The sequence below is a fragment of the Meleagris gallopavo genome, chromosome 3 (assembly GCF_905368555.1).
Source record: "Meleagris gallopavo chromosome 3, MGAL_WU_HG_1.1, whole genome shotgun sequence".
NCBI classification, from domain to species: Eukaryota; Metazoa; Chordata; class Aves; order Galliformes; family Phasianidae; genus Meleagris; species Meleagris gallopavo.
Window position 1 is genome coordinate 20,823,947 of NC_139406.1, and position 21,410 is coordinate 20,845,356.

General features: G+C 36.1%; 1 protein-coding gene across 7 annotated transcripts in view; it reads left to right on the forward strand.

Moving 5' to 3' along the window:
- Positions 1-21,161, forward strand: part of CDH18 (cadherin 18) — a 238,312-nt gene extending 217,151 nt beyond the window's left edge. For 5 of the 7 annotated variants that reach the window (XM_085220396.1, XM_085220394.1, XM_085220399.1 and 2 more), the window contains 3 exons: positions 1,990-2,107; positions 13,868-14,119; positions 15,650-21,161. In XM_085220396.1, the coding sequence (XP_085076522.1) occupies positions 1,990-2,107; positions 13,868-14,119; positions 15,650-16,152 (873 nt within the window). In that variant the 3' untranslated portion in view covers positions 16,153-21,161. The remainder of the gene's footprint in view (positions 1-1,989; positions 2,108-13,867; positions 14,120-15,649) is intronic. The other 2 variants (XM_085220398.1, XM_085220400.1) reach the window with 1 other exon arrangement.
- Positions 21,162-21,410: the final 249 nt, after the last annotated feature.

Genomic DNA, 21,410 nt, shown 5'->3' on the forward strand with positions numbered 1-21,410 from the left:
CAAAATCTTTTCCTTGGAAAACAAGGGCTTATTCTGAAAGAGCGTGGCCCTTTTTCTTTTAAGAATCGTTCTGATGCTCTTTTGACGTATTCCATTACACACACACTGTCCATTTTTCACTTGGAAAAGCTTAGTTTCTATACTGCCTGATGCTGTACTTTTTACATAGGTTGATGTTTTCAAGGGATACTCAAATTTCCACGTGTCAGAAAGTAGGTAGAATGTTGAGTTTTAATGCATCTTATTCATTAATTTTAGTCTTTTGGTAGTGAGTTCTTTATCAAAAGTATCTTTGTTGCAAAAAGACATTTCTTGAAGCCAGGTTCTGTAAACTATCGTAGAACATTTTATTTAAGAGAGGACAACAGGACAAAAGTTTATCTATGAGGCCATCAAATAAAATCTGAAAGTACATAGCTAAGTGACATATCTTTCAATGATGATTGCATATGAGCACGTATGATGTATGTGCAGTATTTAACAATTCACATTTTTTAAGATCTGGTCTGTATTGCAGCTGTGAATTGGATTTAACTGTATTTTTGGTATTTGATTAATAATGGAAACTGATTGTCTTGAAAATATACTTACATTAACTCCTGTTTTTGTCTTGCTTTGCTGATAACTTTTGAACATTATTAACTTAAAATATAATCTATTATATTATCTAGGATAAATAAATGTTTTTACATGGTAATTATTTCAATTTCATATGCATTTTTTTTCAAAATTCAGTAGAGAACAACTAGCTTTTACTAAACATTTTCAACTGTACTGCCATGTCTTTGGAAAACTTCATGATTATAGACAGTTCAATTTGATCTTACTCTTCTACAGGTCAGTAAAAAAGTACCGTGAGAAAATATTCTCTGTAGTTATCAGCAGTATTGGTAATTGTTTAAAACTAGCATAGTCTATAGAATATACTATTTTGTATATGTTAAGCAGAATAATCATTGTAGTCTATTGGCTTTAAAATGTATTTGTTTTGCTTCTCGTACATGAATGGAGGTAGAGAACTGTGTGCTGCCTTTTCATTTCAAAACAGATCAACCCTCTGGAGCCCACACTGTTTATGCTTCAGGTTCAGTCCAGGCAGACTGCAGCTGAACACTGAACAGAAAAATTCTCATGAAAAGAGCCTTTCTCCTTCCCCCTTTTACATTTCCCTCAGGATATCTATCAGCTCCATGCAGCACTCTATGTGGGCTTCACTGGATATATCACAAGAACAACTTTTATTAAATTCTACTTTATCACTTGAGCTTCCAGGCCCAGCATGAAAATGAAAGTAGAGTTAGAAATATTGCTTGGTCACAGATTCCAAAAGCTTAGCTCAGTTTTTGTTGAAAGTAAATTTTAAAAATCACCAGGGCTTTTGAAGGTAGAGGTCTTACCTTTCAAAAATACCTCTCCTGTACATAGTTGCTACATCTAATTCTGTTCCTTTGGGGCAAATCAAACTATACCCAGGATGGCAGTGGTTTTTTATTTTCTGTTTTCTGACAATTTTAAAACTGATTCTTATCCAAAATTTTAAACAGAGCTTGCCATTTTCCTTAAAAAATTCTTTTTTCTAACCTATACTGAAGTGCATCTCATTGTTAGGATGTCAATCAAGATGGTGCACTGGACAGACCATTCTGGTTCAGCTTGAATTTAGGCTCTGTAGAAATTAAAGCCTAGGCAAAAGTGTAATTCTGAAGGTCAGTAGGAGATAATGCAGATAATGAAAATCTCCATACCACGATTTTTGTCTGTACCATATCCAAATGTTGGAAAGTGTAGATGCTTTAGATGCATGTATCTAGCTCCTAAAACATTTCATGCTAGAAGAATAAAGCTAATGATCCAGTCATATCATGTGTTGAATTTAGCAGCAGTCAAGTAGAAAATTAAAATAAGCAAAATTTGAACATTCTACTAAGGTCAGGTAATATTGAGGTCAAGTTCAAATTTCAGCACATTCATTGTTAATTTTTATTTCAGGTAATTCAGACCATCACTGCAACTGACAAAGATAACTCTGCAAATGGGGCCAGATTCCATTTTTCTCTTGACGAAGGGCTTTTTTTGAATCCCAACTTTACTCTAAGGGATAATGAAGGTAAATCAAACACACAGTTCTGTACAAAATGGATCTCTGTTTTGTCTGGGATGTCTCATTTAACAGAGTAATTTCAATGCATTTCTTGGCAGAAGGGGAAAATTAGTATGTCATCATCAAACTGGTTAATATCAAGGGCATGGTGCATACAATATACTGCAAATCATGAATAATCAGATATTCTATTTCCTTTATACATTTTAGCATTTGTAGTTCAAATATTCACAAATGTTTCCAGAAAGTGGATTAATTAATAAGTGTTGACATTTTCATCTATTTCTAGGTAGGTAGTATTGAGTGAGTACTTTCAAGATTATTGCCTTCCTTAGGGGAAGAACTAAGAATTTAAGGTGAATAAAAAATTGAACTTGTGTTTGCATTTATGGGCATGATATCAGGAATAGGTCTTTCTGTGCTTCCTGAGTGGTAGTCTACCTCTTAAGGAGTGTCTAAAAAGTACTTGAGTTGCACCTAATAGTTGCCTTTAGAGTCACCTGGCTGAGTTTTTCTGAACGTTTCTTGCATCAAAGAACCATCTAGCTTTTCAAAAAATAAAATAAAATAAAATAACCCAAGAAGAATGAACCATACCATTTATGTAATTGTTTCCATTTTGCACTCTGTTGAAAATGAAAGTAAATTTAAAATGCCTGTCTGTTGCTTTCTTCAGGGACTTTTTGGTGTAAGAGTGTATTGTGTGCTTGTGTGTGTGGCTTTATCGTAGTTGTATTTTTGCAGTAATACCATGGATACTCCCTGAGATCTTATAGATCACTGCACATCTGTAATGATTGAGAAACGTTTCCATCATTGTACAAATGAAACTATTCTTCAAAGATATTTTGAAGGAAGAGAGACTGCACAATCTTCCTTAGGAATCTGTTCCAGTGTTTATCTGTTCTTAGCACAGAAAAAAAAATCTATCAATATTAGAAAAATATTAAAATTGTTTTTTGTTTAACCTAAGAAGATAAAGAGTAAGTATGGATTCTCTATAATATCGCACATAAAACTACAAGGCAAACAGAAATTCCAATAATACAGTTTCTAATTTGCATATTCAAAGATATTTTAGCTTAAATCATAACAAGAAATTCAACTTGGTAAACAACCAGAAAACTTTAAAACTAAAGTACTGTTAGAATTTTACTCAACATATTACCTTTTGATTCTGTTTAAAAACTGCCATTTTGGGCTAACTGTTCTCTGTGATAAAATACTCTATATATACAATAAAAGTTAAATTGATTAAGCACATTCACAATAGCCAGTTATTTTCCATTCACACTTATCCCTGTCTCTATTCAGAAATTGAATTTCTGTTATTTTGTATTCCAGGAAATGGTGAGCAGAAATATTTCTTATGTTTGTTAAATTTGCTATTTTATTTCTGGATTTAATAATCCAATAATGGTTGGGATTCTAGGATTTTTTTTGTTTCGTTTTGTTTCTGTAGAAATTTGCCAACAATTGCCTTAAGAGAGTTTTCAGTGTTTTGCAAAACGCTGAAAAACAAAAGCTCAACATCACATTGAATGCGGTGGTCAGTGATAGATTTATCTGTGAATGCAAAGCTATATTTCTCTTGCAGACTTTTTTGAATCAGGTCATCCTCTCTTTTTATTTTTCAGGACAAATGATTAATTTCACAAAAATCTCAGGAGACATTTTCTTTCCTTGTTTTCACAACCCTAAACAACATGATACTGCTCTGACCTTGAGCTGCATTATTGCATAAATTTTCCATTCTCCATAATCAGTACAGCTACAAGATCAAAAAACTCTACAGTAGTAAATTAAATCCTTACATTTTAACACAACCATGCACTTTCACTGAAATCTAGAAGAGTTTCACAAGCATAACATTTCCTAATTTATCCCTACGTACCTGCATAAACTCAACGTATGTATGATTCACATTAGTGGTATCCCATTGCTTCAGCATAGGAAATAGATATTAAACTGTCAGTCCATACAATTGATTGTATGACCAGGTGAGGTTATCTCCCCTGAGTCTGAGCTTGAGCCTTTGCTCATTAACAATCCACAGTTTTAAAGCTCCAGTCCTTGAGTACATACCCTCAAAATACAGAAATTAAAACCTTTAGAGGAGGATATTGGACTATATCAAGCATGTAGTCTGTCTGAAGCTAAGAATTGGTTGGATCACCTTCTGGATTCTAATGGTGTTGATGATTTTCACTTTAGAGAAAAAATATAGAGAAGACAGAATATAATATTTTTTTCACTGCTGACTACCTTCTGCTACAGTACATTCTTTGATGCTGGCTGAAGTTTTTTGTTCTGACAGTTCAGAGAGAGAAAAAAAATAGTAAGTGTGTGAGCAAGAGGACAGCCAGCAAAATGATGCAGTATCCATACCCATGTAAGCAAGGAGGGCTATAAAATTTCTTTGCAATACAAAGAAAATGCATTAGTTGTAATCATTCCCTGAAGTCTGCAATTTTAGAAAGCAAACCCAGGAAACATGCCTCTTTGTTTGAGAATTGTACTTATGATGGCTTTTTAATGAAAACAGGGCCATTTACAATTTATTCTGTCCAGGGAAGTGTTGCAATTTCTACTAAAACCTGAATGGCCAAATTGTTACTTAATTTGGAAGTGCTTTTTTCTTGCTATTTGGATGCTACATATCTGAGTTATTTGTTGTACATATTCTTCTGACATTGTTTTTTACTATGTTGCAATAGATAATTTTGAAATTCAGATCACTTTTGTGTAATGCCTTAAATTTGTAGTTTTTGCCTCATCAGAAATATCAGCTACTGCAAGTCCAATTTAAAATTTGCCTGGGCATTATGATGGAAGAGCCTCTTCAGAACAGAGCTGTTTCATAGAATTGTAGAACTGCAATCATTTGGGTTGTAAGGGACCTATCTCCTCTGCCATGGGCAGGTAAACCTTCCACTAGATCAGGTTGTCCAAATCCCCAACCAACCTGGTCTTGAACACTTCCAGGGATGGAATATCTATTACTTCTCCGGTCAACCTGTTTCAGGGCCTCACCACCCCTGAGTAAAAAATTTCTTAATTATTTCCAATATGAATATACCCTCTTTTAGTCTTAAGCTGTTACCTCTTGTTCTAACACTACACTCCCTCTCTGATAGAATCTCTCCCCATCTTTCTTGTAGATCCCCTTTCTCCCTTTAGGTACTGGAAAGCTACTATAAGGTTTCCCCAGAGAGTTCTATTCTACAGGCTGAACAACCCCAGCTTTCTCAGCCTCTCTTCACAGGAGACATGCTCCAGCAGATATAGTTGGCCATCTGGGCTGCAGATGCACATTGTTGGCTCATATGGGTTTTTCATTAGTGAACATCCCCAAATCTTTCTCCTCAGGGATGCTCTCAATCCATTCTCTGCCCAGTTTGTGCTTCTGCTTGGGACCACCTCAAATTAGGTGCAGAACATTGTACTTGGCCTTGTCTAACTTCATGAGATTCACAAGGACCCACATCTCAAGTTTGCCGTAGTCCCTCTAGATGGCATTCTTTCAACCCATTGAATTTAATAATTATACTTTTTTTTCTTTTTTTTTTTTTTACTCCTGAAAGAATCATAGTATTTTTCCAGATCGTCAAAGTATGGATGATATATTTGTCAGAATTCATTAGTTTGATGGAAAATGCATGTAAGAATATTTCACTGTTATGATACTCCTATCCATTAATATATGGATGCACACAGTCTCTCTCACTACCTGAATTTAAAAAATATATATATATTCTCTTCCTTGCCTATTTTGTTAGCCACTGGAGACCTCTAGCAGAAGTTATGCCACACTTTTAAGGGACTTAGCAAAAGGTTGAATCCCCAGAGGACAGGTCACTTTGGTGCAAGAGAGCATTTATGAATTTTACGCACTGTAAAGCAATGTTTTGCTGGTGGTATTTTTTTTCACAAGATATACAGTCTATAATGGATGCTTCAGTGAGTCCTTTAAATTTCCTGGGCAGTAAGAGTTTGTGCAGAGTGTACGAATTCACCCAACACTGCCAAAAAGATTTGCCTTTGGAAGTTTTGACTGCAATTTTCTGAAGCTATGCAAAGTTTACCTTACTTTCAAGGAAGAGCAACTCAGAATACGTAGGATTTTTTCTGCTTTCCTTTTATTTTTTCAGGACATAGGTTACATTTCACCAAAAAAAAAAAAAAATTGCAATTTTATTTTTCCCATCTGCCCACTTTTCTCAAAGATTTGGCTTTCTGAAAATTGCGGTCACAGGGAATGTTCTGGAACCTAAACAAAGGTGCACTGATTTTCTAATTCTGACTCTTTGGAATTCCTTTCTATTAATGTTCTGTAATGTTGTGGTCACAAGTTATTTTAATATCCACAAAAGTGAAATGCTTTTGTGAAAGATCTAGAGCACGCTAAGTTCTACAGTGTCTGTATAAGATGAAATTTGTAATGCATTCATCCACTATGACTGTGATGCAAATGAGTGTTTTTCCCATGTTAATGATCCAAACTTAGTAAAAAAAGAATCAGTTTTACCTTGCATGGCTGTTACTTAGGAGGATCTTCACACCATACCACTTTAGAGCATCTGAAGTGGCACTGAAGGTCGAGTTAAACCCTATTCTTTGCTACCCAGCATAAATGGAAAGCATTTATGAAATTCTCTCCTTTGTTTATATCAAAGATGTGGCATGCTCTCTCAGGTTCCACAGTAATGTATGTTCTTACTGCCCTTCAATGAAATACCATCCTGTAATGAAGAGAAGCTGTAACTGTAGGAGAAGTATGTGGAAGAGAAAATAATATCTGAGGAAGTGCAAATTAGCATTATAGGTAATAACTGCAAGCACAATCCATAGAACATCTGTCAGTATAAACAGCATGCCATCCTGCGGAGCTGTTATCAAACAATCATACAATGGTAAAAAGGGAATTTTTCCTCAGATCTGTGAGCATCTGCAATCTTTCTTTGATTAAAACAAATAGATTCCAAGACTGACCCGATAGGTAAGTTAGTTCATAGTATGCAGGTTCTTCGTGCCTTCTACTTCTGTGCTGCTACCTGCTGGTGTTTTGCATCTTTGAAACCAATAAAAAACAAAAAGGTACTTCCAGGAGTTATCAGTAAAGAAATGAAAAATAAATGTCTATCAGTATAATCCCACATAAACAAATTACGTGTTCTCACTTTGGAAATGGCTCTCATTCCAGTGTATTTTGTTTGCGTTGTAATTAATTACCACTTCTTAGAACATTTATAACTGAAAATTAAAACATGTCTTAATCTATTAACAAGGCTTTACTCTATTTTTTAATTTCCATTTCTCTGGTGCCTGCCTGCAATATATAATGTGTCAAAGGAATTCTCAAATTGTGAATAATAAATAAATTTGTATTCTCCAAAGTGCTCCAGTAGTCACCTTCCTTGGTGTTATCATTGTATTTCAGCTTCTTTGATTTCCCTATGCCTTTCTGTCTTTTTTTTTGTTCAGAAGCTCAACATGAAAAGACAGAGATAATGGAAAGAGGAATGTGATAACAGCCTTGCCTGCAGTGTGCAGTGTGGCTTAACAAACTGCCACATCTTCAGAGTGTGAAGAGCTGCTGTTTTACAGCCATGCAGAATTTCCCATCTGTAACCTCAGATCCACTGAAGAGGAATCTTATGTTCTAACTTGCTGTGTTTGCAAAGTAACAGTTCAAATGTGAGAAGGCTTAGTGGTCATGCACTGGGGCAGTGTACACCACAGGGAAGCAGATGAGTCATTCTTTCTCTATGTTGCTGTTAATTTTCACTTAGCAGCCAGCCCTTTCATCTTCAGCAAGTCCTGGTTCTTTTCCAGCTTTCAGGAGCAAAGTTCACAGTTTAAATCTGTAAAGAAAAATGATTTTCTTTCCAGGCCTAGAAGCATCGTCAGATTTGTAGTTCCCAGCATCTTAGTACTATTGCTACTCTCCCATACTTGTGTTCCGTGTATGGTTGGTGTATGTGTTTTTAGATATCAAAGGCATTTCTCAATTCATAATCCCTTCTCTCTTATCTTTCAAACTAGTTCTGTTGATATAACAAAGTTTTTGTTTGTTTTTTAATTCTCTCAGTAAGCTCTTGACATCTATCTTCATACTAGGCTACCTTTAGCTTTTACAGTTCGTGGGATTTTTCGTGTGATGTCAAGACCCTTCTCATAAAAGCTGTTCTCCTGCTTGCCCTCTCAATGAGTCCTCCCATGGTTTTTGATACAGAATATAAACAATTTAATAAAAGATGAATGCTTAGAACATCAGACTAGTTGTCAGGATGCAGTTGGTAGTGCACTTTGGCTAAACTTTAAGTGCTTTTTTTTAATTATCAGAAACCTTTCCTGCTCAGAAATTCTCAATTTTTCTTTTTTATATTAGGTTAGCGATGCTTTTCTTTTCAGCCTGTATTTTCACGATTGCCTCTGTAGCTATAAGGTAATATTGACTTGCTCACTCTTTTTCAGATTTGTGCCAGGGAAGTTAAGGAGAAGTTTTTGCTTTCCTGTTCAAATTTGAATATTGGGCCTTCTTTGGGTACAGGCTCAGGAAGATTTGCTTCTACAAATTTGGTAGAATTCTCTTGTGTATATGGACAAGGTAGCTGAACTAAAGTCTTCAGGGTTTGTAAACAGAGTAAGAAAAATAATGTAAGGTTTTAATCAGAAACGAAATGTTGTTCTTCTTGGTAAAAACACTTGCTGTCACCTATTGAAGTTAGCAGAATAAGATCTGAGAATTTTTTTCTTCTAGAATGTGAGACATGATAGATGTTAATATTAATGCTTAGCTTATGGATATGGAATTAGGGAATTAAGTTTCAAGCTAAGTCCTTGAACGGATCCTTAGGTTTTTAAGGCATTAGTTCTGGATAACGTTGTTGTATGATTGTCATTTCTTCATTTATTAAAAGTCAAAATAGAGTTCTCCTCAAAATTCTCCACAGAAACGCCACTTTCTTGAAATCGCTTTCTCTTCCTGTTGTTAAGTTTGTGCCCTAAAATGTGCACATGGGAGTGCTGTGCCTCTCTAATGACTTCAGGGGAAATTATAGGTGACCAGAAGACAATAGTAGCAGTATTGATGCTGAGAAGGAAAAAAACTGAGAAGTGTAACTTAAAATAAAGCTAGAACTGTGATTGTTTTCTTGCAGTGAAGCATAATAACAAGGCTGACTGTAAAAATTGCATAGCAGTTGTTCTTGTATGTCCTCTGGACCCAGAGGTGCTTAGATTTCATCATTATGTTTTTGTTGTTGTTGTTTTGTTTTTTATGAGGTTATGAAATAATGTGAAAGCTGTATTGCAGCCCAACAGAGCAGTATTAGCATAGCATGAAAAGAAGCTACGTGCTGCGGAGTGTAGCACAGAGCTGTTGAGGATGCTTGAGGACCCACAGGCTGTTGGAATAATTAACGTGTCCAAAAGAAAACAACAGAGATAGTGATATATCTGGTGGGCAGGACATACAAGGAGTGCTTGTAGTCCCTCAGTTTGCGCAGAGCAGAGGAGCTGAGCAGAGGCCTCGTGGCAGCTGCAGCTCTGGGCAGCGCTGAGCTCTGCTCTCTGACAGCAACAGGGCCTGAGGGAACAGCATGTGGCTGTGTCAGGGGAGGGGCAGCTGGGTGTTAGGAAATGGTTCTTCACCTTTTCCTTTTTCACCACGAGGCAAACTGGTGCACTCATGTCCACACTGCCTACTGGGAAGATCCCTGGTGTACACGATTGTCTCAGGCTGGGTTTTATGTGACAGACTCTTAGTTGGCCCAAACAACAGCATCCCAGGGAGAGTGCTAAAATTCAGCAATGTGAGTGATCGCTCTTCTGAGATCTCACTCGCTCCCCAGCCTTGTTTTGTTTAACAGTCTGCAGAGCACAGAAGATTGTCATGGTTCAGCCTGGTTCAGCCTAGGTTCTGTGATGAGGGGGCAAAAGGACCCACGGACCCATGCCCAGGGAAAGGGAGGGGGAGGCGGAGAGAAAGGGAAAAGGTAGGGAAAGGGGCCTGGACAAACAATAACAAAGACAGTGAGCTAAGAAAAAAAAAAAATTACTAAATATAGTAGCAGAATGTGAGATAACACAATATAACACAATATTGGAATACAATGATTGGATTTGAATCTAAGAAACCAAATAAAATGAGAAAGATAAGAGTTTCCAAAAACAAAGTAATTACTTTAATGCCATGGGTGAAAACAGCCAGGGAGCAAAGAGGGGAAGTCTTGTGACTTCCAGTCTGTTTTATCTTTCCCTCCAAATGGAAAACGGAAACAGTAAAATGAAGTCTTCTGGGAGTTGTAGTTCATTCTTCTCTTCTGAGACCAGGAGACCAGAACTCATGAAGTATATTGACAATCCTCGGAACTGCAGCATTAACTCTAACTCCCCATGCACTCCATGATTTCATGATGTGGAATACTGATGAAAAACCATGAAACCATGACAGAGATAAAAAAAAAAATGGAATTGTTAGAGAGGAGCTCTGCGAGTAAGTTGTAATAAGTGCATTTCAAGGAAGGAAGCAATTATAAATTGGATACTGAAGAACCAGAAAGTTTGTAAAGTCTATCATCCCTATGAGGAAGATGATGATGAAGAATTTCTTCCTGAATACAGAAAGGCAGAAGCAGCAGTCATCAAATTGTGTGTATAAAGAGAACATTACTTTATTTTCATGCAAAATACGCATTCATTTGAAATTCCTTATTAATCACAAATTTACGATTGTTTTTTTTTTTCTGCTCTTGTGCTGTGTCCAGAGCGTAATCTGCCACAGCTTTGGCAGCTGACAGACCAACCAACTGTAGGTCATTTTGTATTCTCTTTGAACCATGCAAGACTTTTATCCACTCCTCCAGCACTATTAGGGAAGCTGGGACTCACAGTCTAGGCATTAAGAAAAAAAAAAAGAAGTGGCAAATGGGTAAAATATTATTAAAAAAAAAAAAAAAAGTGATTTTTTTTTTGCAACATTAAGTAGCAGAAAGTTGAAACAGCTGCTTACTTTACTCTCTGCTTTTTAATTTAAAAGCCATGTAGGTGATCTACTTGCAATCTGTGCTCCACTACATTGTGTTTTTTTCAGGAGCATTTTAAAATATATCACTTTGATTGTTCAGGTACTGTATTTAATCAAAAAGATAGACCACACTTCTATCAAAGAACAAGTTAGTTCAATTTTCTTAAATTAGATTTTTCCTCATATTTTAAAATTAGATCGAAAAGCCAAGTAAGACCTCTCCAGGTGGGCACAGACTGTAATTATGGACCGAAGACCACTGTTCACTCTGCTTTAGGGAAGAATTTTATTTATAAAATAAATGCAGTCTGAGTCTTGGTGTTATCAAGTTTGATTTCTTCCTTCACTTATAAAACAGAACAATTCCACTCCCTAGTCTAGGTGCAGAATAACTTGGAAATCATTTATTACTTAACAACATGATAATTAAAAATTTCAACATTACTAAGAACATCAGAGCATTTTGAATAGGGTTTCATAGGCCCATATTAAGCAATAAAGAGTAGTGTTAAAGTTTATCAGAATGTTTATAAGAGATATCTTTTTGCATTTCTTAAGTTTTCAGTTATACAGGAATCCCTTTCATCACCCTGTGTTAAAAGTGATTTACCTTTTTTTCTCATCAACTCTGTGTTGGAAGTCTTCTGCTCACTATTGAAAATGTTTTTATTATGGCATGTGAATATATCAAAGATATCTTGTAAACTCTTGCAAATATTATTTATTTCCATAATGTTGTGATCTTGCTCTGTATAAGATTGTTTCGGGTGACAGAATTATCTGTTCATAACCATGTTGGCTTAAATTGGGCTTTGTAAATTGAATGAATGTGAATGACACTGTATGTGGCTGGTGTCATGCCTCTAAGGAAGAAATTGGCATGAATCTCAAGTTTCAGTCCTCAGAAGTGCGCTGTGGCATGACAGAGTTGAGGAGGACCTTAAGGCCTATTGAAAACAGATAAGCAAATAGAAATCATATTTTGCAGCCATTGCAAATGAGAACAAAACAGAATGAGTTTGTAGCAAAATAACCATAATGAATATTTGCAAGATTTGCAATTAGGGAAGATGGAGAAGAGAGCTAATCAGGTTCAATGCAGAAGAATCTGACATTGTGCAGTTTTGGGGTCAACAGTCTGGCTCCTTTGTGACTGTGGGTAATTCCACATGTATTCCATATTTCTCATGTGAAAGCTGTTACCAAATATGATATTATGCCTGCAGGCTACACTAACAGATACTATCAGTACTATTACTCGGTGATACATCAAAACAAAATGTAGAGAGGTGACTTAAAATTAATGCTTTGAAGTTTGGTACAGAGCTGGACAGATGACGTGGCATGAAACGTAATCACCTGGTATATAGTTTGCACCCAGTGTAGATGGAAACTAATTTCCCTGTTCAAATATCTGTGCAGAAAATAAGGAATCTCATGTACTGGAATATGCCACACTAGATATGTTGTCATGCTAAATTTTCACAAAGTGGCACAGGCTTCATTTTTTCATAATTTATGAGAAACACATTTAGTGTTGTATCTACAGTGGTAAGGAAAAATAAGTTTTCTGTGTTCGTTTTTGTTAGTTTTTGTAATAAAAAAATCCAGAAGACATATTTTTTTGCATGTATCACCCTTAGTTATTTTTTAAAAATCTTTAAAACCACAAACGTGCTGTTGGGGATCCACGTCATGTGCAAGTGGCACGAGAGGAGAGCACTTTCCTTCCAACCTCTCTCCCTGCTTCTTGGTCATGATTTCTCTCTGGATCACCTCACACTTCCATTATCTCAGTCTCTAGTTTTGTTTGCTTTACTTGCAGACTCTTGTTGAAGGGCCCATACTTTTAAAGTTGAGGCAACTGACCGAAATGAAATATTATGTTTGAAATTAAGATATAACTGTATACTATCATAGCATTTCTTTCTCTGCATTCTCTTTTTGCTCCTTACATTTTTTAGACTTGAAGAAACACGGGTGGCATTTTACATCCTAATTAGTGCTCATAAATGCTCTTACAGTGCGCATGTAGTAAGCTTTAGTATTCTCACTAACTGTAATACATGCCAGATGAATGTAACAGTGACAGAATTTTGCATCGCTTTCTCTCTACCATCCTTATTTACCTTATATCTTCATCAGTTTAAAACATCTAGTATCTGCACACTGACACTCCCCTCTCCCTTCCCTTCCACCTCTCTCTCCTTCCTGATCTCCCTATTGCAGGAGTCCTTTCAGATATTTTCTGAAAGCTCAATTCATCTGTAAAATCTGTCACAAACCTTAACATATGAAAATTTAATTTTAACTTTTAGTAGAGACATTTAAACATTATTTTGAGAATCAAAAGGACTTCCGTTGTGGAAAAATTCCACAACAGAGATTTGCAGAATTCCAGATATTCACATTTACAAGTGTGTATTATAGTACCAACAGTTTGTATGGGATTAAAACACTTGCAACCTGGGTTCAAAATGTTTGTCAAAATCCACTTTGACTTTAAGACACGAGCTTAAGGCTTATTTATTTCGTTCTAGTTACTTTTTCCTGCCTCCTCTTTTTCCTCCTTTGACCAGAAATGGTACTCACTCAATTTTAATCTAGATTGTGTATTTTCACAGATTAGGATTGTGGAATATTAAAATGCCTGGTGCTTCTGCCGGATGGGAAATGAACGGTCAATCATATTTTTCATTTTGTTTCTGATTCTGTTCTTTTTTATGATATTGTAGATAACACAGCCAGTATCCTGACAAGACGAAGGAGATACAGTCGAACCACTCAAGATGTCTATTACCTCCCAATTTTGATTTCTGATGGTGGAGTGCCCCCTCTCAGCAGCAGCAGTACTCTCACTGTTAGAGTTTGTGCATGTGAGAGAGATGGACGTGTGAGAACTTGCCATGCTGAAGCTTTCCTCTCCTCAGCTGGCTTGAGCACAGGAGCTTTAATTGCAATCCTGCTCTGTGTTGTCATTCTTCTTGGTAAGTCATTTTCAGTATTAAGTACTGCCATCTTCTGCTGGCTCTATGAATGTGACAGGGCAGAAATTTTTAATATGATATGTTTTTGAACCAGAAGCTGCCTAGTAGTAGGAGGTAATTAGAAACACATAGCTGTGATTAGAGGGGAAAGGTTGGGCTAAAATTAATAGGAAAAAAAGCCTTTAAAGCACATTCATGAATATCTGGAATCCACTAGAAATAATTTTTCAGGGGTTATCAAGTAATTAGCACTGCAGACCATTTTTCTGTAATTTGAAAAGATTTCAAAAAACCACTGGCTAACTCCATGCCTAGAACAGTGCAAAAATTGATAGAAAAGAGATGATGAGGAAAGCTTTTTGAAATGCATTACACTGTAAGAAACACCATTAGCACTATACAAAAGCCATTAATTACCTTTGTGAGATAAACTGATAGCAATGCACAACATACTCCTTGGGGGCAAGGGACACATGAGATAATATGATGGCTCCATTAGATAAATATCCTTGCAAGTGCATTTTCTTTCCACTTTTTTTTTTTTCCTACCCAGGCCAATTTGAATGTTACCCATTAGTTAATATTTTTTTGTGGCAGAGGCAAAACTTGCTGGGTACATATCTCTGTAATTAATATTCATCTATTCAGGTGTCTCTCTGCATTCTAATAGAGCTGGAAAAAGAAATAGTAGGAATTGCATTGTAATTCACATAGGATATTTTGAGAATTTTTTTCTGAAGATTCTACGTTTTCTAAAAGTGCACCTCTCACATCTTACTTCAGAAATTCCTTCTGAAAAAAAAAAGATATAAAATGTATAGTAATACATTTGATTTTTAATCTAGTACTTTATCATACAAGATATCTTACATTCATAAGAGAAAAAATAAAGCTTGTACATTTTAATTATATGTATATGCTGAATATTAGTCTTAATGAAGCTCAGAAAGCCTTTAACAATGCATCTGAAAAATGTCAGCCTTAGTTACTCCTTTCTCATCTAACTGCTAGTATACTATCCATTTTTGTGTCCTACGTGAGATCCTTGTAATCTTAACAACTGGATTTAATTATTGGCTCAAGAAACTGTAGACATTCCTGCAGAGTAAATAGGAATGTGTTCTTTACTGGCCCTTTGGAAGACCAAGCTGTATTGAAAGTTTGTACTTTTACATTAGGATTATTAACTTTCTCCTTAATTATGTGTTGCTTTTTGGCGTGTTGTTATGTCAAGACTCAACTATGTAGAATTCGAGAGTGCTTTCTGGGCATACAGTAATCTATCTTCATGTAATTTCATATAATATTACACAACAAAGGTACTGCACACTTAGGGATTCTAAGTAGGCTCTTTTCCAAATTGGATATGTGCCTGATGCTATGATACTCCAGTTCAAGGCCAGCTTAATAACATCAGAATACAAATATTAGCCCGCAAGTATTTCAATTCATGACTTAATAGCTACTGTTTCTGTAGCATATATCTACTTATTTCAACTGTAAACTTTAAACCTAATCTAAAATCTGCAGTTTTCTCTTTAGCAATTGTGGTCCTTTTCATCACCCTAAGACGTAGCAAGAAGGAGCCTTTGATCATTTCAGAAGAAGATGTCCGAGAAAATGTTGTGACATATGACGATGAGGGCGGTGGAGAAGAAGACACAGAAGCATTTGATATCACAGCATTACGTAATCCATCAGCTGCAGAAGAATTAAAGTATCGGAGGGATGTCCGCCCTGAAGTTAAGCCTGCACCCAGGCATCATCCTTCTTCAAGCCTTGACAGTATAAATGTTCAGGAGTTCATTAAACAAAGACTTGCAGAGGCTGATCTGGACCCCAGCGTGCCCCCATATGACTCCTTACAGACATATGCCTATGAAGGTCATAGATCAGAAACTGGATCTATCAGCTCTCTGGATTCAGTCACAACACAATCTGACCAGGATTATAATTACCTTGGAGACTGGGGGCCTGAGTTCAAGAAGCTAGCTGAACTCTATGGGGAAATAGAATCAGAAAGAACAACTTAGCTGTAATTCCCAGAACAGAGAAATTCCTAAACAGCTGGAGATAGAACGACAACAGTGATAACAGCAAATAAATACAGTACTTGGAACTGAGCAAGTTGTACACAGTTACTGTAGAACAAGTGCCCTTTTCATATTTGAAACTGGGTTCTCCAATTGGAAGAAAGTAAAATTTTGAAAAATACAGAGAAAAGAAGCAATTGTCCCTTGTGTATATTTTTAATTGCTCAATAAAGTCTGTGGTACTGTATCCATAACAGTACCTTTAAGTAAAGCCGGGCAATGACACTTTTATTGCAATATGCTTAACATCTCCGAGCTACAGTATGTTTCTGATCATGCCTGTTTAGGAAGATAACTAATGGAAGAGCAAATCATTTGCAGATGGTTTTGAGGTTGCCTTGCTAGCTGTGCTCTAGGCCTTGTGATCCCAATGTAAGGTAGCTAATGGGGTTTACTATCAGTGTGAGAAGTCCTAGGAGTCATTTTCCTTTAACAGCAGCGATAATCCACACCTGTCCTCTAAAATAAATGGTCCTTTGATGGTTTAATCTGTTTGAATTAGCAGGTTGCAATGTGAAAATGTCATTTCATTATGTCCCTCATACTCTCTTTATCCCTAACCAGCTAGCAGAGGGACAACATCATTAGCTGTCAGTGCAAACACAGCTCTAGACCATAACCTCAGACCCACTCTGGAAGAAGAGTTGTTTTTGATGTGTGTGCTTTTTGTATTTTCATGGGAACATCGTTCATGTAAATGAATCTGAAGTACTCTTTATGCAGCAAAGCAGATGAAGCACAGGTTCTTTCAGTAAAAACAAGAATGGCAGCACAATTAAAGTATGCAGTTGTTCGGTTCACTGTGCTTCACTTATGGCAATAGATGGAGCTTTTGAAGTCTTTTGCTGGTCTTAATCCAAGAGCTACAAGAGTCACTTTATGACAGTGTTCTTAATCATAATGTGTCTATTTCTGTGTGTGTCTAAAAGCGGAATATTGCTGCTGGTAAGACACTGGAATAGAGAAGATTTAAACAAGGTGATCAAAATGATGATGCTTGTTTTCTTTTTAGTTCAATATATAGATATTTAATTTGTCTTAGAGTAATTTCTATCTAAGCAGAACAAACTCTTTTTTTCCCTATTTCAAACATTATGGGAAGATAAACATCTTAAGCCAGTGGAGGGTGAAAGAAATAAAATGTGTCATTTTGGATTTCTTATTGATGAAAAAAATCGATCTCTTGTGTTAGTAATTTTTTTTTTTTTTTTAATTGCATTGCATTGCAGAACTTGCTCTTTAGGCTGCTTAGTATCTATAAGATTTATGTTTCCCCTTGGTTTGTTTGCAAGTTTAACGTTTTGTTTCTCTGTCTTCTGATAATACTACGAGAGGACAAGGAAAACACAGTATCCCATTGTATGGGAATTGTTGAGTCACAGCCTGAACCACTGATTGATCACCTGAGGAAAGGACTGAGTCAGCCATGGGAGCACAGGTGAAGGCAATTCAGCTGTGTGACCAGAAGTAGACCCATTTAAGGGCTGACTGCCACTAGGAAAGGGTCTCCAGAAAGAGATCCTTCCTCTGTGGATTCTTTCCTGTGAACCTAGATCTTTGTATACAGGTGAGCATTCCTTCCCTGTTTGTTTCTTTTCCTGTTTCCACCATGACACTATTTCCAACTGTAACATCAACTTTAACACCCATGAAGGATTATGACTGAATAGGTTCATTATCTACTAAAGCCTAGTACTTTTAAAATGATTGGAGCTCTACTTAGAGATGTAGGCTTTCATGATATGTATTTCATAAAGAAACTGTTCAGGGCAGAAGCTGTGTACTGTTTGTCTACTTTGGGCTGGTATGGAGAGATTCAGACTGGTAGGGAAAGAATTACCTACAATCATAAAATCATTTAACTTGAAAAGACCTACAAGATCAGCAGGTTAAGTGTTGTCACCAAAACAAGTCTACCACTAAACCCTGTCCCTAAGTATCACACCCTCATGTTTCAGAAATATCTCTGGGAATGGTGACTCTACCACCTCCTTGGGCAGCCCCTAGCAATGCCTAGCTATCCTTTCCATGAATAAATTCTTCCTAGCATCCAATTTAAACCTCCTCTGATGCAACTTGGGGCTGTTGACTCATGTCCTTTCACTTTTCACCTGAGAAAAAAGACCAACACCCTTCTCACTACAGCTTCCTGTTAGGTAGTTGTGGAGAGCAATGAGGTCTCCTCCAGGCTAAGCAGCCCCGGTTCCCTTCAGCCACTCTTCATAACTGTTTTCTATGCCCTTCACCATCTTCATGGCTCTCTTCTGAATGCATTCCAATTCTCATCCAAGCTGAGTCTGTATTTATACTGACCTACTATGAGTCACACAAGTGAATTGTTTGGTTCTTTACAGTATAAGTAGGTACGTTCTATCCAATTTTTGATCAGTCCTACTTTGAGAATTTTTACTCTTTTCAATAAACTCCTTACCAGTAAGCTGATGATTGCTTTTGGTTTACACAGCCTTTTACAGAAATAAGTAGTTTTGAAAGAAACTTCTCAAGCGCTTAAAAAATAAATAAATAAATATTTGCAATTACTTCCAGAGTTGTTTTTTGAACATACTGTTTTCATTTTAATGTGGAAGTTGTACAGTTTCAATCAACAACTAAATTCAGAAACCAGTTTAGAGGGGAAAACACCCAACGCCTAACAAGTTCTACTGATGATTTGAGAGTAGTCTTGTAATCTATATTCAGACATGGTTATTTAATTTCTACCAAATACAGAATCTTCTAGCAATACATTTACTGAAGCCATCCTCATTGCAGTGTACCGTTTAACAGCTGTTTTAAAGCAGTGACCTTTGTTCTTACCCAAGAATGGTTATGTATCTTTTCTGAGGGTAGAGTTAGGATGTGTCTCGATTTCATCTCAAATAAAACAACTGGAAGTGCAAGTTTTTTTTTTATTTAGATTACATTTGCTTTTTCTGACTTCTCAGTTTTTATACAGTATGAGTAGAGTGCTAAGAAGAAAATCTTTGAACACTGGTAGTATCATGAGTTATAATAGTTTGTACTGCATATACATGTGAGAGCAGCATTCATTGTTATACGATAGTTTTGGGAACTGGTGTTAGTTATCTTTGTCTGTTACTACTTGTCCTACACTAAAGCAGGGAAAATCAAATGTTGTATTGTGCTTTAAGTAGTACTCCAGTCACTGTTTTATTTTTATTTGCTTTATAGAACATTCAGGCTTAAAGCCAGAAGAACTTAAGTGCGGCAACACAAACAATCGTCTTTATGCTCCCGTTCTGATTAAGTTAATGAAAAGAGGAGGTCATATCTCACAGAATTAAGAATCCTCCTCTTCACCATTCCTAGTGCTCTCTTACTGCTATACAACACGTGCATTTTACCCAAAGCCCCAGGGATTCTGATTCATTTAAAATTCTGCAGGGCTATTGAGACAGTACTTCAGCGATGCTGCAGTGTGTTCTGTTTGGTTTGTCCTATCCACGATGATCACCAAATGTGCTTTTCTGCCATGATGCGTCTGCATGCTTGCTATGCTTAATGTTTTTTACTCAAATGCACATTGTGTGCCGTGTTGTTTGCATGACAAATAGCAGAATACTAAATCTTCAGGGCCACGGAAGCAGGCCTCATGATGCAAAAAGAACGTTTTCAGATTTCCTTTATCCCACAGAATTTTCCTTTGATCTTTCATGTCCTATGAACAAATTTAAAATGCATTTGAGAGTTTCTATGTTCACATTGATTAAACTGAAAGAAAACTGATACTGTGTTTCATGGAAGGTACAGTCATTTTGTAGTGTTGCTGATTTAAATTCAGTGTAAATTCAGTGACAGTGTTGTGGGAAAATCTTACCAGGATTATGTTTAAGTCTGATTGTATGGATTTTGCTTAAAGCTTTCATAGATGTGTTGTATACTCATGTTCTCAGATATGTTCCCATTACGCTAAACAGTAATCCTGTTGTCAGTGAACAACTAAATGCTGGTAACTGCCAGTTTTATTTAAGCTGGAAGATGCATGGTAACATTAAATGGCACATAGAAAGGGGCGCTTAAGAGATTTCAGATGTACAATTTTAATTCTACAACAGCTATTGAAATAATCATGCACTTACACACAATTAATTTGTCACATTACCTCAAATAAATTCTCTTTCTTGTAATGGTGGGGGTGCATAGTATGCTGTAAAGGGTATGTTATCTGAGAAAATGGTCTCTGTAAGTAGGAAATGTGAAAATATATTGTAAACCCAAAAAGAGTAAAAAAAAAAAAAAAAAAGTGATTTAATGCATTTTAAAGAAAAGGAAGTGTAATCCAGCTGGCTTCAGATTAAGATTCAGACACTGAAGACAATTTGTTTATCAGTGTTGCCATTTATTGCATAAACAGAGAAAACCATAAAAGTCGAAAGTAATTTCACTGTTATGCACTTTATTTTTTGCATTTCTTTGTAGAAAATCAAAGTATTTGTAAACATTTTTTGTTTTCAAGCTCTAATTGATGCAGTTGTTTCAATTGCAAATAATGTGAGAAAATGTCTATGTGAGTATTCTCACTGATGTTTAAAAGGAATTGCAAAATTTCTGTGCTCTAAGCCTTTGTAAAATCATCCTTTAGGAAAAAAATACAAATCTTGGACCGATCTGGAGTTAACCAAACTCATAGACTCACACAAAGGAAATGTTCTATACATAGAGGAGAATAAGAAATTATGCTGCCTAAGGTAACTTTGTGGATTATAAAGTGCTAAGACCTTGTACTTGCAGTACATATAAATGGCACAGTGCATTCTAAGGAACATTAGGAACGTGTTGCAAGTATTGGGCCATCCTTATTTTTCCAAAGTCTCCAAAATATATATTTTTTTTAACAAAAGATTAATGTAAAGTATACCTCCTTATGCAAGTGTTACTGATAGAAATTGTTACATTTTTCCTTTAATAAACAAAAGGGACAAAACCTTTTATTTGTATTTTTCAAATAAAATATGCTCTTTGCTATGGTGATGGGTTATTGTATTCCACATCACAACTAAAATGGGTTATTTTCTCTTCACTCCTGTATCTTATACTCACCAAAGAATTAGAACCATCTAAAGGCACTCTGTCTATAAGAATGAGCACTGATACAGCAGTATTAATGAGGTCAGGGCCAGAAACGGTATGGTAACTTAAATAGATTTTAATGCCTGGTAAAGTCACTCACTTGTGTC